This window comes from Rhamphochromis longiceps, linkage group LG5 (assembly GCF_057381845.1).
Source record: "Rhamphochromis longiceps isolate RC_006_pf linkage group LG5, R_longiceps_female_GT1.1, whole genome shotgun sequence".
NCBI lineage: Eukaryota > Metazoa > Chordata > Actinopteri > Cichliformes > Cichlidae > Rhamphochromis > Rhamphochromis longiceps.
This window is the reverse complement of record NC_140561.1, coordinates 39,642,713-39,659,282: the sequence shown is the minus strand read 5'-3', so window position 1 is coordinate 39,659,282 and position 16,570 is coordinate 39,642,713. Positions and strand designations below refer to the sequence as shown.

Here is a 16,570-nt window from a genome sequence, read left to right as displayed (position 1 = left end):
ATCAATATGGGCCCCCATAACTCCAAAATAGCCCCTCTTAAACACGGTGTACCTCAAGGCTCTGTTTTGGGTCCTGCCCCGTTTAATACACTTTTTCAATTTCTGTGAAAATTCCTGTCCCCCTTGAAGGGAAAGTCTATCTCTGGAAATTCTGCTTTAAAGACTGAATGCTAAATGTGAGTGATCAGTTTTCTGTATTATACTCATACTGTATTCTTATTAATAAACTGATGGCAGCCTTGCAGTGTTGCAGGCTCGAATAGACGAGCTTGTCGTCATCATCAGAGTGCGAACACAAAATCTTTACAGCCAAAGTATGTCACAGTTTGTTTTAGCTGGATGTGATGCATGTTCTAGCAAACAAATTGAAGAGTCTGGATTCTAAATATACACAGTATGTGAAGGTGCCTTTTTTATTATTATTTACAGATAACAACAAGAGGCGACACAGAATTCCTAAAGTCATCTTAGGCTACGTCCACACGTACACGGGTATTTTTGAAAACAGATTTTCCATTTTTGTTTTTAAAAAAAATCCCGTCCACACGTAAACGCAAAATTGAAGGAAAAATGTAAATGCAAGAGACCGAGTACGCAGCATGTGTCGTACCTGACTGTTGATCCAGGGTCTGGTTGGGGAAAGACTGCAGCAGTGCAGGAGTTGGGTTATTGGTCTTTAATAAATTCCCACAGAAGAGTTGTTTGCATCAAAGTGCTTGCCAGGCGGTGCAGCCATAACTGAACTTGTCGTTTACGTGTCACAGATAACTATGATCACAATACAGTAACTCCATCTTCTCCACACAACAATATCTCACAATGTCCACAAGGGGTCCCTGTAGACCATAGATAAGCTTTTTAACACGTGTCTTACAAGTTGCTCATATTAAGGCACAAATACGGTAAAACTAGCAGCAGTTAAACTAAACAGTCGAACAGTCCTCTAACTAATACAGCTGGATGTTATTATTGTGGGGATTATGGCCGCTGCTATTAACTTAGTGCTAAATATCTTATATTAAATATCTTAGCAACATAGTATCAAAGTACTGAGACATATAATCTTAACATGCACGAACAATTATAACCAGAATCATTACAATTAACCTGACAAAGAAATAACAACTCAATCACACCATGAACTGAAATATGTGAAGTCCAGAAACGACTGACTGGATGTATGATTATAAAAACAGCTGTAGTACACACATACTTCCTGCTCTTCTGTTCTGGATAGTCTTGAGGGACCTGAGAAGACACTAATTATGTGTTTTGGACCTCTGACATTTAACAAGAGGATTTTTGTCTGATTCTTAATTATATCTGGATTAATTTGAGTTGCTCCAGTTTCTGAAACGTGTTGATGTTTATTTAATTCATTTACTGCACATAATTAACGTACTTGCTGCATACAAATCTACTACTGCACATAATGTCCCCCATGTATATATTCTTAATGTACATAATGTTCTTCTCTCCCTCTTTTGCACAGTCGAGGAGCAGGTCAGGATACATTTCACTGCGTGTTGTACTTGTATAACTATGCATGCAACAAATAAAGAGTTTTGAGTCTTGAATCTTGAGGGAATCTTTGATACGTGGCCTGCCAATATGGTGCTGCGCTCCCACAATGCATTGCGGCGTTACGTCAACTCCAAAGCCCTATAACGACTCTAAATCCCAGTAACGATTGACGGGTTCCTGATTTTGGCATAATAACTAGTTACCGTGCTCGTTACCACAATAATAATGTAGTTACTGTAACGCTTTACTTAACAACACGTTAGTCCCTGCACTGTAAACGAATCAGTGAAAACAAAACGAGGGAAATCATCTGAGTCCGAAGTTTGGGCTGAGTGTATGAGACTGCGTCTGAGCTGCAGACACACAAAGAGAACAATTTATTTAAACCTTCAGATTTTATTTATTTATTTATTTATTTTTACATTTTTGATCATCATTAGTTTTTCTTTGATCAGTCAGTGAAAAACACAGAAATGCCTTCGTCTGAACTGTTTGTAGTTACATTTTTTGACTTTTGGGAGTTAAAAAAGAAGTGTTATACCTCAGAGATAAACGTACCCATGTACACACACACGGTTACAATTTAGGCTTGAAAGATTCACGGGTCAGTCATACGTGGCTTAAGTAAACGGTCAGGTGTAAGGACAGAAAATGTCTTCTTTTAAAGACTTTAGAAAGAAGAATACAAGTGATAGACATACACATATAAGTCAAGACTTGCTCAGTAAAAGTACAACTTCCTCATTAGGAAGGATGCTTCCATCACTGTCCTGCTACTCTACTTCAGGTTTCTGAACAGCAGCAAATAATCTTTAAATTAGAAGGAAAGATTTTATACAAAATTTCAAATCTGCACATAGAGAAATAAGAGAATGAATAAAAGATGATGGCCATATTTGTCTTAATTAAATGAAACAGCACGAGAGTCTGCTGTGATGGTTAACATTATCTGACTGCAGATATGAAACGTAGCATTAATAAGGTAATGACAGTGTGAGAGCACAAACATTAAAGTGCAGAGCAAAGCTGGACGTTACTGCAGCTTAGTGTTCATTTCCCAGTAACAACAGCCATGATCATGTTTCATGTGTCATGATCATCATGGAAGTCACTGCTTCATGTGACAATAAAAAAAACATTCATTTCATCATGAGCCATCATTTTAAAATAAATATAAAACAGCAGCATTTACTTCACGCTGACTCAATATGAGACAAGAGTAAAAGTAAAGATTTCATTTCACTGACGCATGAATCTGTTGTCCTGAACTTAGAATCAGTAAGTTTCTTCTGAGTGTCTGATGTGGCAGCTCGGTGTCACCGTTACAAGGATCCTTAGAAGGATCATCACTCTGGTTTCTCCAAGAATCTGCAAACAAGAGATCAAAGTAAATATTACACAAAAGCAACTTTTACATCAACACATACATGTGATGAATGGAGCTCCCAAAAAGATGAGTGATCAGCATCTCATTTAAAGCCACTGGACTGTGAGTGAAACTCTTTAACTCTAAAGATTTTAATGTTAACAATGAACTCAGTGAGCAGAAGCAGCTGTGAAGCTTATTATTCTGCATCTATAATATGTTCATGACTCCAAGTTTCAATAAAGAAACACATCACCTGTTAGCAGGAGAAACAACTATCCCTCCTCCTCTGCTCATCCTCCTCAGAGACGCAGGGGGTGGAGTCTATCCCAGCATCCATAGGCCGAGAGGCGGGGTTAACCCAGAACAGATCAGCAGTCTGTCACAGGGCCAACACAGACACAGACAACCACTCACACTCACACCAGTTAACCTCCTGTCCCCATCATCCCTGTTTTAAACACATCACGGCACGATGCAAACTTCCCGAATCTGATACTTTTCATTTTGGTCATTAAAACAACAACAAATAAACCAAAAATGTGATTTTGCAAAAAGAGCTCGAGCTTAACATAAATATTTTTCTTTCTTTGGTCATTTAATCATTCACATAACTTTGCTTTGTTTCTGTAGCAACTCCTATTTTTCCTGGGTTCACGGATAAAAACGTACAAAACATCAACGTGTGAAACTGCAGACAATCAACCTGAACCTGAACACATCAAGTTCCTGCTTTACCTTCCAGAACAATCAAACACACAACAGAACAAACTGATGTGAATATGCTCAGTGAAACTTCCTCATGACAAATAAATTATATTTAAGGCAACATCACTCACACACACACACACACACACACACACACACACACACACACACACACACACACACACACACACACACACACACACACACACACACACACACAGAATAAAAGACCCAATAAAAAAGGAGCTGTGAATAAGATAATAAAACAAAAATTAATATCCGCGGTACAGTCGTGTCTGCAGATTACAGACATGTTGATATAATCCATCTTTCAAACGCACCTTCATGGACGATTAGACGGTAAAGTAGAGGAAACACACGTACACAGCTATCAGCACGACCGCAGAGAGAATTCCACAAACAAATGAAACTATGAGCACGATGTCTCCACCGCACGACTCAAACAGCTGGTCTGAAACACACGACACCAGCCTGCTGTCAACACGAGTCTCCATGACATCCACAATTTAGTCTGTGATCAACGAAAAGCACATTCATGAAAACAGCATCATTCACAGACTGAAACATGATGAGCGGGAATCAAACCTGGAACAAAGATCTCGTCAGCAGCTCGGTGGCTGAGCTCCTCCTGCGTGGCTACACAGTGGAAGAGGCTGCTGTTTGTCCTGGTCACCGTGGTGAGGAGGGTGATGTCATAGCGCTCTCCTGTGCGTGACACCTGTGGCTCCTCAGCAGGAAGGATGTTCCCATCGCTGTCCCTCCACTCTACTTTAGGCTTTGGAGAAGCACCTCTGACCTCACACTTCAGCTGCACCCCGACCTCGCTGATGTTCAGGATCCCAACAAACGGCTTCGGAGCTGCACCTGTGAACACAGCAGCAGGAAACACGAGTCAGAACAAGCAAATCAGCTTAAAACTGTCTTCAGTGAAACAGGGAAAAGTTCTGCGTTGTTGTTGTTCCTGCTTCATGACACGTCTGAAGTGGGTTACAGGACACAGGACTGTTGAATCTGAGGAATGTAGAATAAGATTTGTTTCTGCTGATTTGTTTTCCTACCAGCCAGCCTGTCTGAACACACCCTGTTCTTATCCCGAGAACAAGCAGAGGCATCAGGAGAGAAATATCTGCGGTCACTTTCCCCACAAAGGGTTGTTTGAGCCAACACTAACAGCACTAAGAGTGTGGAGCATGATCGATACACTTTTGTCATTAACAGCAGAAAACACCAAATATTACTGATATCAAATCAGTATAAAGTTTTTATATCAGTATTGTGGTAAAGAAGGAATATTTCACCTCTTGTCTGTTATAAAAGTTCACGTGTGCTTCGCTTGTTACACTTGGTCTTTGGTTTGTTTTCAGAAATGAAAGACTCACCAACAACCAGGGTGACGTTAAATGTTTCTCTGTCCGGCTGATGAAATGGAAAATCACAGGTGTAGTCTCCACTGTCGGCCACCGTGGTGTTTCTGAGGATGATGGAGGCGTTACCAAACTTCAGCTGGTCTGAAAAGTGTGACACGCGTCCTCTGAAGTGCTCGTCTTGACCTCGCAGGCCGTTGTTGTAATGAAGTCCAGCGTCGTACACAAACACCTCCCTGTCGTCGCTTTTCCTCCAATCAAAGCGCGTTCGTTCGAGGCTCTCCTGGGAGCTGAGCGAGCACGGCAAGATGATGTAACTTCCTTCAGATGCCACCACCACGACGGTTCCTAAAGAATGAATCACAGTTTAAACCTCATGAGAACAAAACATGAATAATACAGAGCTAAATCTAAAATAAATAGCTCGTAAACACGTCATCTCAACTGCAACAACAGTTTATAACCGAGTTAGAAAACAGTTTTATTCAGCATTTGAGTCACATGACCAAATCATTTAAGGAAGTTAGCATGAGATGAAAAATAAACTGGATGCACTCCTGTTTATTTCAAACATGCCAAACACCAGGACAGGAAAACCATCAAGCACACAGACTCCTCCTGTGCTCACTTCATGTTCGTCCAACCCCAGGTGAAGTGAACAGGCGAGTGTGATCACCTTTACCTGTGGAGCACACACCCCACAACCAAACATAGAAACCAAACATTATCAATCCACAAAGCATGCATGCCTCCTACAGCAGCTTTATCAGGGAAACCTTGCTCTTATTCAGTTGGACCATCTTTACCTTCAGAGCTGTTAATGGCGCAGAGTCAACAAGCTAACTTCTCAGAGGTTCTGGTCCATGTTGACGTGTTAGCATCACACAGCTGCTGCAGCTTTGTCAGCTTTTCTTACATGATGTGAATCTCCTATTATACCACAGCCCAAAGGTGCTCTGCTGGACTGAGATCTGGTGACTGTGGAGGTCATTCGAGTACACTGATCTTATCGTCATGTTCGAGAAACCAGTTGGAGATGGTTTAAGCTTCTTTAAGCCTTAAGTGCTGTCCTGTTCAAGCAGCCATCAGGAGATGGTGCACTGTAGTCATTCATCGATAAACACGGTCAGCAACAAAACTCAGGTAGGCAGCGTGGACTTCGCTGGTACAGAGACCCACACCACCAGCAGCTGGAACGATACCAGGAAGGATGGAGCCATGCTTTCTTTTATTTACGCCATATTCTGACCTGCCATCTAAACATGGCAGCAGAAATAAAGTCTCATCACACCAGGCAACGTTTTTCTATTCTGCTGTTTGCTCAGTTTAGCCTCAGTTTCCTGTTCTTTGCTGACAGCGAGCCCCAGTGTGCTCCTCTGCTGCTGCAGACCATCTACAAGGTCCAAAGTGTGTTCAGAGATGCTCTTCTGCCCACTTTAGTTGTAACGAGAGGTTATTAGAGTTGCCTTCCTCGCCATTCTTCTCTGACATCATGAAGGAACCCAGACAACTGCAGCTCACTGGATGTTTTAATGCAATTATTCAGGTAAGTAAATCCCAAAATTTGATCCTGTTCATCTGACCTTTTATTGAATTAAATAAAATTGAATTTTAAAAGTGGAATATAAAACAGACAAACTTAGACTAAGACTCATTCTTCCCTTCTCTCTGAAGTGAGCATTTATTATATGTGACTATAAATATAATTTTTTAATTAATATTTACACCGTAACAAAAAGGCAGGAAGGCTTGTGTCTTTGACTGCAGGTGAGTTTGAACCGTTGCTGTGAAGCTCTGAGTTTGTTCACTTAAAAGGAGGTCAGAACAAACTCTCAGGGAGACGCTGTGATCACAGTTACTGATGATTTCTTACCGTTTTCATGTCCTGCTGTTACCGCAGACACCGTCAGAGGGAAGAGGCTCAGAGATAAAAGCTCCGATAAAAACATGTTGCTGAATAAAGTCTGTTCCTCCCTGCGATCCAAACAGCAGCAGCTTAAATCTCTAAAAGTGAGTGAGCACTTCCTGCAAATCCCCAAAAAATGAAATCCAAAAAGATCCCAGGAGCTCACGAGTCGTTGAGTCCGGTGTGATTCAGGCTGGAGCAGGAATGTGAGCAGGTCTTCCCTGGTGTGTGTGTGTGTGTGTGTGTGTGTGTGTGTGTGTGTGTGTGTGTGTGTGTGTGTGTGTGTGTGTGTGTGTGTGTGTGTGTGTGTGTGTGTGTGTGTGTGTGAGTGAAACTCTGCCTTAACAGACTGGAGAGAAAAATCTATGCAGTGCAGACCATCGTCACACATGGAGTCAACCTTTCATTACTTCACATTTTTCATGCATGCATCACGTTACAGCTGTTACATCCTGTCCGTCGGTCGAGCTGGTTGGATGACAGAGGAACATGCAAAAACCGCCTGTTTCCAGAGAAGTGCAGTTCACCGAAACAAAACAGCATCACATTTCCTAGTTCACTGTGGGCATGTCACGTTTAAACATGCGCAGGCTCGTTGCAAGAATTAATGCAGGGCGCCGCCCAATAAACACAGAAGGCATGAGTCCAGAGAAGATTTATACCTGTACAGGTTCTGATCAGAGTCCACCTCCAGTCCTCATCCTTCCAAAACCACAAACAAAAACCACAAATATCTTAAATATCTGACCAACATGTGGACGGCCGAATGAAAGCTGCTGAAACATGATTCTGTTACTGTTACATTCAGACAGCAGCCCGACGCTGTCATTATCAAAGTCATTATTTAAACTCAGCTGAATAAAATCAAGGATGATTTTGAGGTAATGAAGAACTCAAGCTCCACGTGCCCCAGACTCCCGGACCCCCAACAATCCTGGAAGGAAGAGGCACCCACCCCAAACCAGAGAGCCAGGTGAAGGGACAGGACAGCCCGCAAGGAGGACCGCAGGACACAGGCCAGCACAACTCACAGAGAGAAGGAGACTTCCAGTCTTTCTAATGGACCAGTAAAGGCTGCATTTAATTCATTAGCTCATTGCTGTTTGCTGCATGCTGGAGTTTTGGACACTAGAGGGCGCCAGAAAAGCACTGCATTTAATATTCATAAATTCATTGAGTGATGTGCAGAAGTCTGAGTAAAATCAAACTCTAAATAAAGCGAACAAAGCAACATTTAGTCAGCCTGTGATGTAGAGTTGAGATGTTTTACAGCTGACTGCAGGATGAAAGATGGAATAATATTCAGCATTTAAGAACAGACGCTAAAAAAGCTGACACAGCTCTTTGTTCTAACAGAAACATCATCAACAAGAAGGGAAACTAACTGTAAAAACGAAAAGACAGAGTTTGGAAAAGGTTTTATTTTTAAGTTGAGACAATGTTTCATGTTTTTTCATGAGCATGAAGGCACTAGTTGTCCCACAAGAAAGTTCATTCATTCATTTCACCAACAAAAAGGAGAAAACTAATGTTTAAAAGTCCTGAGCATCAAGCCTCCACAGAGTGGAAGCGAAAGTATCAGCACAGACTAAATAACAGTAAAAAACAGGGACGTCGCTCATCCTTGGACCACATCAAGCTTGCATGTGGAGCTCTGAGCGTCTGTTTCTCTGTAAAAACATAAAACTGGAGCTGATGTGATCAGGACGACATCCGTGGCAACACAAAGATCTCTGGCACAACTTCACTTATTACTCAAGGTGCATGGAGGAGAGCTATAGCCTAAAGAAGGTGAAGCTCGAGCAGCATCGTGGGAACAAGAACGAATGAATTACTCAATCGACATGTTTCTGCTCGTTGCCTTCATCAGAAAAACACTGGGCAGAGGATGGGAGGTGGGAGGGGCAATGATGATGATGAGGAGGAAGCCTCTAACACGTGTTTTGAAAAGAAGGTTGTACATTACACAGCAGAGGTACATTTTGCACACAGCCACAGTTAGTTACTGTATATGTGCACATTTGTAAACATGGCTCTGTGAATATGGATCTTTAGGAGTGGGGCTCCAGTCGTTGCATCAGATATTAAATTTAAAGGATCTTGAACAGTTTTTATAGTGACAGAATTTTAAAAAGGCAATTCAACATAGACCCAGACACGTCTATAAACAGCACAACGTTCATGTTTTCAAATTGTTTGTTTGTTTGTGTCTTTGATTTGAGATGGGACGACCTGTGAAACGATCTTCTGTGTGACTAATGACCGAGACCGTCTGACTGCAGACATGAAGTATACAATGATAATAATAATGAGAGCAGTAGTTCTGGGAGCACAAACACTAAAAACATTCACAGACGTCCTGTAACAGGACCGAACAGAATTAAAACCAGCTGCACTTTCGCGTGCTTCACAGTTCCTGATAACAACATGTCAAATGCAGTGTCTGTTTTCACATTTCATGATCATCATAGAAACACTGCTTCTCAATGCAATTAAAAAAGATGGCATAAATTAAAGCAAGAGTATTTCCTTCCCTGTAATAAGCTGGATCAACATAAAGACAAAGGAAACGTAGGATTTCAGTATTTCAGTTCACTGAGGTATGAATCTGTTTTCCTCAGTAACTTTGTTCTGGAGCCTGGAGTCTGCTGTAAATCAGCCTCACAGAAACATCGTGTCTCTGGTTTCACTGAGAAGCTGCAAAAAGGAAATAAAAGTACTTATTACATAAAGTCTGCTTTTAAAATCACACACATACACATGAAGAATGTTGGTCCTGTGAAGATGAGAATTTTTATTATGTTAAAACAACAAAACACAATAAATTCTGTTGGTCAGAATAAAAACATGTTATCATGAATACATCTGTACTTCAAACAGGAACTCTGCACACCATTCCCTCACCGTTCCCTCACTGTTCCCTAACCGTTCCCTCACCGTTCCCTAACCATTCCCTAACCATTCCCTAACCGTTCCCTCACTGTTCCCTCACCGTTCCCTCACTGTTTGCTAACCGTTCCCTCACTGTTCCCTCACTGTTCCCTAACCGTTCCCTCACCGTTCCCTCACTGTTCCCTAACCGTTCCTCACTGTTCCCTCACTGTTCCCTCACCGTTCCCTAACCATTCTCTAACCATTCCCTCACTGTTCCCTCACCGTTCCCTCACTGTTCGCTAACCGTTCCCTCACTGTTCCCTCACTGTTCCCTAACCGTTCCCTCACCGTTCCCTCACCGTTCCCTCACTGTTCCCTAACCGTTCCCTGCCGTTCCCTCACTGTTCCCTCACTGTTCCCTCACCGTTCCCTAACCATTCCCTAACTGTTCCCTCACTGTTCCCTCACCGTTCCCTCACTGTTCGCTAACCGTTCCCTCACTGTTCCCTCACCGTTCCCTAACCATTCCCTAACCGTTCCCTCACCGTTCCCTCATCTGATACTTTTTGGACATTAAAAAACAAAATAAACAAACTCAATGTGACTTTTGTTTGACAGCTTGAGGTCAGCTTTTCTTTCTCTGGTCATTTATTCATTCATGTCTCTATTATTTGTTACTGCATCATTCTTGACGAGGTCCACAGGTGTGAATATGTTCAAACGTACCTTTAAAGGCGAGTTACGCTGTAGTGTAGATGAAACACACACAGAGAGACAAAACGACGAGCGCAGAAAGAATCCCAGAAACAAATGAAACTATGAGCACGGTGTCTCCACGGCAGGACTCAAACAGCTGGGCTGAAACACACGACACAATCCAGCTGTTACACTAAAGGTCAGGTTTAGTTTCAACCCACAGAAATAAGATCAGCGTCTGTGATCAATGAAAAAATACAAACACGTCTGTGAAAATGTTTTTTTTCCTTCCTGATGTTTTATTTTATAAGCCGAGTAAACAGAAAATAAGATTTTTTAAGTGATGTTTTTATTTATTAAAGGAACAAAAACGTCCCACCCTGACCTTTAACCTGTGTGAAAACAGGTGCTTGTATTTCCCTCTGCAGCGCTCAGGCGTCTGTGATAACTGATGAACAGTGCGTCACATCAGTGTGGAGGATTTTCTGGTCTGTTCTCCTAAACTGACACAAGCTGCCTGTTGTTCTGGGTTCTTTACTGACCTCCTGGATGAGCCACCGATGTGCTCTCAGTGTAACTTTGTAAGGTCGGTGACTCCTGCTTCACCACTTTTCCAACTCCTGTTAATTGGTAGATAATGACTCTCTGTGTGAACCATAAAGCCTTAAACACGAGTTTGTACCCAAACATCACCGATAGATGTCACTGACTTGTCTCAGCTTCTCTTTCATGATGCGCTGCTTTGTCAGATTTTGGTCTAATTCACTTTTTCAGAAAAGTTTTTTGTCTGTTTAGGAGATTTTTTAAAATTCATTTCTGGTTTTCAGCTCTGGCAGCATTAATGCTTAAAATAGGAAAATTAAACTCAGCTTTCCAAAAGATTTGCCTAATCACAGTGTGTGTCTGTGTTTGGATAAATAATCTAAAAACTACCTTTTGTATTACTTTGTTATTTATATTTGTTTGATGATCTGAAACATCTAAATGTGACAAATATGCAAAAAACAATGAAATCAGGAAGGAAGATAAATACTTTTTCACAGCATTGTTTAAAACGCACAAACATCAGCATCACAGACTGAAACATGACGAGCGGGAATCAAACCTGGAGCAAAGATCTCGTCAGCAGCTCGGTGGCTGAGCTCCTCCTGCGTGGCTGCACAGAGGAAGTGGTTTGTGTTTGTCCTGGTCACCGTGGTGAGGAGGGTGATGTCATAGCGGCCGTCTCTGTGTGACACCTGTGGCTCCTCAGCAGGAAGGATGTTCCCATCGCTGTCCCTCCACTCTACTTTAGGCTTTGGAGAAGCACCTCTGACCTCACACTTCAGCTGCACCCCGACCTCGCTGATGTTCAGGATCCCAACAAACGGCTTCAGAGCTGCACCTGTGAACACAGCAGGAGAAAGTGGACACTCCATACTGTTTAAGGTTGGAATAACTTCTTAGGATGATTGCAGAAATGAAAGACTCACCAACAACCAGGGTGACGTTAAATGTTTCTCTGTCCGGCTGATGAAATGGAAAATCACAGGTGTAGTCTCCACTGTCGGCCACCTTGGTGTTTCTGATGATGATGGAGGCGTTACCAAACTTCAGCTGGTCTGAAAAGTGTGACACGCGTCCTCTGAAGTGCTCGTCTTGACCTGAACGTCTGTTATTATGATGGAGGCCGGCGTCGTACACAAACACCTCCCGCTTATCGTCTTTCTTCCAGTGAAAGCGCGTTCGTACGAGGCTCTCCTGGGAGCTGAGCGAGCACGGCAAGATGATGTAGTTTCCTTCAGATACAGCCACCACGACGGTTCCTCGCCCTGAAGAATGAAACATATTTAAATCATTATGTTTAAACACAGAACAAATGCAGATCATTCAGAGATAAGTATTAAAACATCACATTCCTCCAGCACATCACACACACTCATATTGTTCCTGCACAGGCTTCACTGCTGAAGACATCTGCTAGTGTGTTGATCCACTCGTCTGAGTCTCACAGCTCATCACAACAGTTTGTTTTTTCAGTCAAAAACATCTTTTGCAAACCAAATGTGTCACCTTGATGATGAGTTTGTGCCTGTGTCTTAACTGTTTGGAAAATTTGGACTTTGCTGTCATGCAGCAGGCAAGTCAATCAAGAAAAACTGTAAATTCAATAAAAAATTGTCAACATGAATTCTTTCGATGCTTTGTTTATTGCTCGGATCTGTAGCTAGTGTTTAACCCGTATTTGTGACTAAAAAACAGACCTGCAAACATATTTTTGGGCAGCTTGTCAGAAAAAGGTCTGACAACATCAAACCCAAACAGCCTCCACTTATAAACAGAAACACTGATAAGAGCAGTAGCAGTGATGATGAGGCTGCGATAGTTTAACGTGGAATTTACACACAGTGAAGACCGAGACGAAGAGCTCAGGCTGATTTAAAGATACAAATCTGTTCTGTGATCAACATTAAAACCTTTAAAGTCCTTCATCAAAGCTCCTGATCATCAAACTCTAACATGCAGAAAAGCAAACTTTGTCGCTGCTCCATCCTCCGATGTTTGTTTTACACACATGCAGATGACCTGTTCCCTCAGTCTTTGAGACGCTTAAATGATGCAGCTCGCCGACAGCAGCCGTCCTGTTTTACATGGAGAACAGGGGCGAGTCTAAAGGGGGCCATGAGGTGTACTAGACTATATTTGTCTTTCATACCATTTTTTAGATTAAAAGTGAAATTAGTTAAAATATTTTATTGATCAAACTGCGTGAATATTTGAAAATATAAAATAAAAGTTTGGTTTTAAAAGCCAGTAAAAATGTAGACAGACGACTCTGAGACACTGAGCTGAGGGTGGTTAAAGTGGATACTGAAATATTATTATAAATTAATAGTACTTGACTCCAATTAATGTCAGCAAGCTTTCTAAGAAGAGTCAAGCTACATTTTTATGCCTTAGTTCAGATTGAAGATATATTATTTTATTTGACTTTGACCTTTGACTGTACATGAGATTATTTATATATTTTTTCATTTAAGAAAATGTTTTCTATTTTATATTAATACACAGATGTTGTATGCAGTTAAACTATAAACATTTCTTCATTTCTAAACTGGAAACCAATGAGCAGTTTGTTCTGAATCTGTGACACAAAGAATGAATCAAACTCTGAAAAGCAAAAATGGGTGCTACCCAACACATGCCAGGTGTACCTAATAAAGTGGTAGGTGAACATATATATATAGCATATAGCATATGCTCGTGTGTAATTACAGTGCCATGTCAGGCACCTGTGACACAAGACTGAGAGTCTGTGTTTCTATTTTTGCAGCTGCACCTCTTCTGAGAACGTTTCAGCAGCACTTTAATAATGTCTCTCTATTAAGCATCATTAAGTATCATTAAGTTATTAGTAAGCTATTAGAAAGTGCTTAATTCATCATTCACCAATTCACAGAGGTGTGGACTCGAGTCACATGACTTGGACTCGAGTCAGACGCGAGTCATTAATTTTATGACTTTAGACTTGACTTGAAAAAATGTTCTAAGACTGTGACTTGGACTTTTACACCAGTGACCTGGGACTTGAATTGGACTTGAACCATTTTACTTGAAAAGACTTGATATTTCACCCCATCTCTAAAATTTAACACACATATTATCTCATTCACTGCCAGGGTTTTTGAGCATTTTTACTCATTTTTGAAGAGCCACAGGAAACTGTGTGTTATGATCATATAAACGCTGAACCAACCAAAATGAAGAACAGACTCTCTTCTTCCATCCAAAAAAAAAGCTTGTTTCTACCATTTTCCATTCTTTAGTAATCAGCTGTAGAAGAGAGGTGGGTTCCACCAAAAATGCCTGTTTTGACCACAAAAAGGGAGAAAACGAGCTTTTTGTGAAAAATACATTTCAAGCAGTCTGATGTTCACTGACAAGCTGCCCGAGGTTGTATTCTAGCCCCTCCCATTGAAAAACGTAATTGACGTCTATAGACGTCAATGGCAGTGAATGAGTTATATAGAAAATGTGCACCATTAATTCAATTCATTCATTCATTTATTCCAACCACACTCCGTACATATGTGTGCATGAGTGTAGCACAGCCAATCAAATTAACCAGATTTTTTTTAAGAAAAAAAAAACGCTCAAAAATGCTGCAAGGAGTTATTTTTTTCAGGTACATAAACTATGAAGTAGTCAACAAAAAAATGAAATGCAATATGCAAAACATGCAAGCAGAGAATCCCAGACAGAGATGGAACAACTTCAACTTTGTCCGACAGCTGAAGTTGCATAAAGAACAGTAGGTTCTCTTTTGCTACGATTGGATAGCTGACTTCATCTAACTAGCAAATGTTGTCCAGGCTACGTTGATGGTACTGTCTGGTTTTCATGTGTGTAATTTTTTTGTCATGCTTTTTTAAAGCTGGTCCTACAAGCGCATCCAAGAATAACATGCAGCTTATCTCAGAACTGTCGGTGAAACTTATTCTAGGAGCTAGGTTTAATTGAGCTGCATTTTATGGAGGTGCAATTTCACAATTTGTGTATATTTTCTAAGTTCAGTATTTCGTCATGTTGTTGAGAAAAACAGATTTAAAAATCACATGGTCTAATATTTACATTTACATATAACTGCGACTTTTTGTTGTTGTTTTTGTTTTTTAAAGACTCGAAAGGACTTGAAATTCAAAGTTTCAGACTTGAGACTTTACTCGGACTTTTACACCAGTGACTTGAGACTTGACTTGTGACTTGAGGATAAAGACTTGAGACTTACTTGAGATTTGCAAAACAATGACTTGGTCCCACCTCTGCCAATTCATCTATAAATCACTCCTCCTCCTTAATATGTCGCCTCTAATTACAGATGTGATTATTCATCTGTGGTAATGATCATAGTCAGAAAACAATCTGTATTCATAATGACATGCTACAGAGGAGTATGCCGTATAAACAATGAATGACCTTAATGATGCTTAATAGTGTGACATTATTATAAACGTGTTCATGTTGCTTTGTCCTGAGAGGCAGTTTCAGCGTCACACTGATGTGATTTGACTGGAAGCACAAATGTGATGCTGGTAAGTATTCAGGAACGTGATGGATCAGGATCTGTTTCTAATGAGAAGTTCATTCAATTCAATTTTATTTATATAAAATCACAACAACAGCCGCCTCAAGGTGCAGTGACGTGTGTGGAAACAATGAGAAAGGCTAACGTGATTTGAGAATTGAGTGAGAGCTGAACAATGTACCTAATAAAGTGTCCAGTGAGTCACTTTATTAGGTACATTATATACTTGAGATTAAAGTTTGAATTCTTTTCTTATACTTGTTTAAACCCACCGATCTTAACAGAAGAACATGAAATGAATGTAAATAATCCCGTCACATCTTTGGGAACGATCACAGAATCACGTCCTTAAAGAAAACTTTCATCATAAAACAAATGTTAGAACAAACGTCTGACGTTATACACAAACTAAATCTCAAAAACAAAAAGAGAGCTCATAGATTATGTCCGGTGTCTTTAACTGTAGGTGAGTTTTTTCCAGTTCACATCTGGAGCAGCTGGATCCACAAACTGCTGTGAGAGCAGGCAGTTCACAGCACGCCATCACATTTTAATTACATGAATGGGAGACAATAGTCTGGATTCAAGGTATTGGAGACATGTACAGCTGGTATAAATTATAAAGGAGGTCAGAGCACAGAATCAGGGAGACTCTGTGAGAAATGATCAGAGTTATTGAGGATTTCCTACCGTTTTCATGTCCTGCTGTTACTGCAAACATCATCAGAGGAAAGACGCACAAAGATAAAAGCTCCGCTAAAAACATGATGCTGAATAAAGTCTGTTCGTCCCCGTGATCCGAACGGCAGCAGCTGGTTAGGAGGTGAAATCTCTGCAGTTAAAGCACCAAATAAAGTCGGAGCAGTTCCTGCAAACCGGAGACCAAAACCTGAGACCTGGGAAGGCTCGCACACCGAGATGGTCGGACACAGACTGCAGCAGGAACCAACAAGTCTTCACTGTCAGTGTGTGTGTCAGTGTGTGTGCGCGCGCGCATGCGTGTGTGTTTGTGAGTGTGTGTGTGTGTGTGTGTGTGTGTGTGTGTG

General features: G+C 41.1%; 2 protein-coding genes across 2 annotated transcripts; both read right to left on the bottom strand.

The window, feature by feature from the left end:
• Positions 1-3,818: 3,818 nt before the first annotated feature.
• On the bottom strand, positions 3,819-6,932 carry LOC146670636 (putative butyrophilin subfamily 2 member A3). The gene is made up of 4 exons (XM_085407645.1): positions 6,857-6,932; positions 4,999-5,331; positions 4,205-4,483; positions 3,819-4,070 (listed from the first exon to the last, which is right to left on the bottom strand). Exons 1-4 carry the CDS (start codon positions 6,930-6,932, stop codon positions 3,952-3,954), a joined length of 807 nt encoding a protein of 268 aa, XP_085263771.1. The 3' UTR covers positions 3,819-3,951.
• Positions 6,933-10,502: 3,570 nt separating this feature from the next.
• On the bottom strand, positions 10,503-16,290 carry LOC146670635 (butyrophilin-like protein 1). Its single transcript, XM_085407646.1, has 4 exons — positions 16,215-16,290; positions 11,932-12,270; positions 11,565-11,843; positions 10,503-10,621 (listed from the first exon to the last, which is right to left on the bottom strand). Exons 1-4 carry the CDS (start codon positions 16,288-16,290, stop codon positions 10,503-10,505), a joined length of 813 nt encoding a protein of 270 aa, XP_085263772.1.
• Positions 16,291-16,570: the final 280 nt, after the last annotated feature.

Coding starts and splice junctions, on each gene's coding strand:
- LOC146670635 (XM_085407646.1), bottom strand. CDS start 16,290: ATGTTTTTAGCGGAGCTTTTATCTTTGTGCGTCTTTCCTCTGATGATG. Junction 12,271..16,214: donor AACAGCAGGACATGAAAACG/GTAGGAAATCCT, acceptor TTCATTCTTCAG/GGCGAGGAACCGTCGTGGTG. Junction 10,622..11,564: donor TGACGAGATCTTTGCTCCAG/GTTTGATTCCCG, acceptor CGTGTGTTTCAG/CCCAGCTGTTTGAGTCCTGC.
- LOC146670636 (XM_085407645.1), bottom strand. CDS start 6,932: ATGTTTTTATCGGAGCTTTTATCTCTGAGCCTCTTCCCTCTGACGGTG. Junction 4,484..4,998: donor TAACGTCACCCTGGTTGTTG/GTGAGTCTTTCA, acceptor CTGTGTTCACAG/GTGCAGCTCCGAAGCCGTTT. Junction 4,071..4,204: donor TGACGAGATCTTTGTTCCAG/GTTTGATTCCCG, acceptor CGTGTGTTTCAG/ACCAGCTGTTTGAGTCGTGC.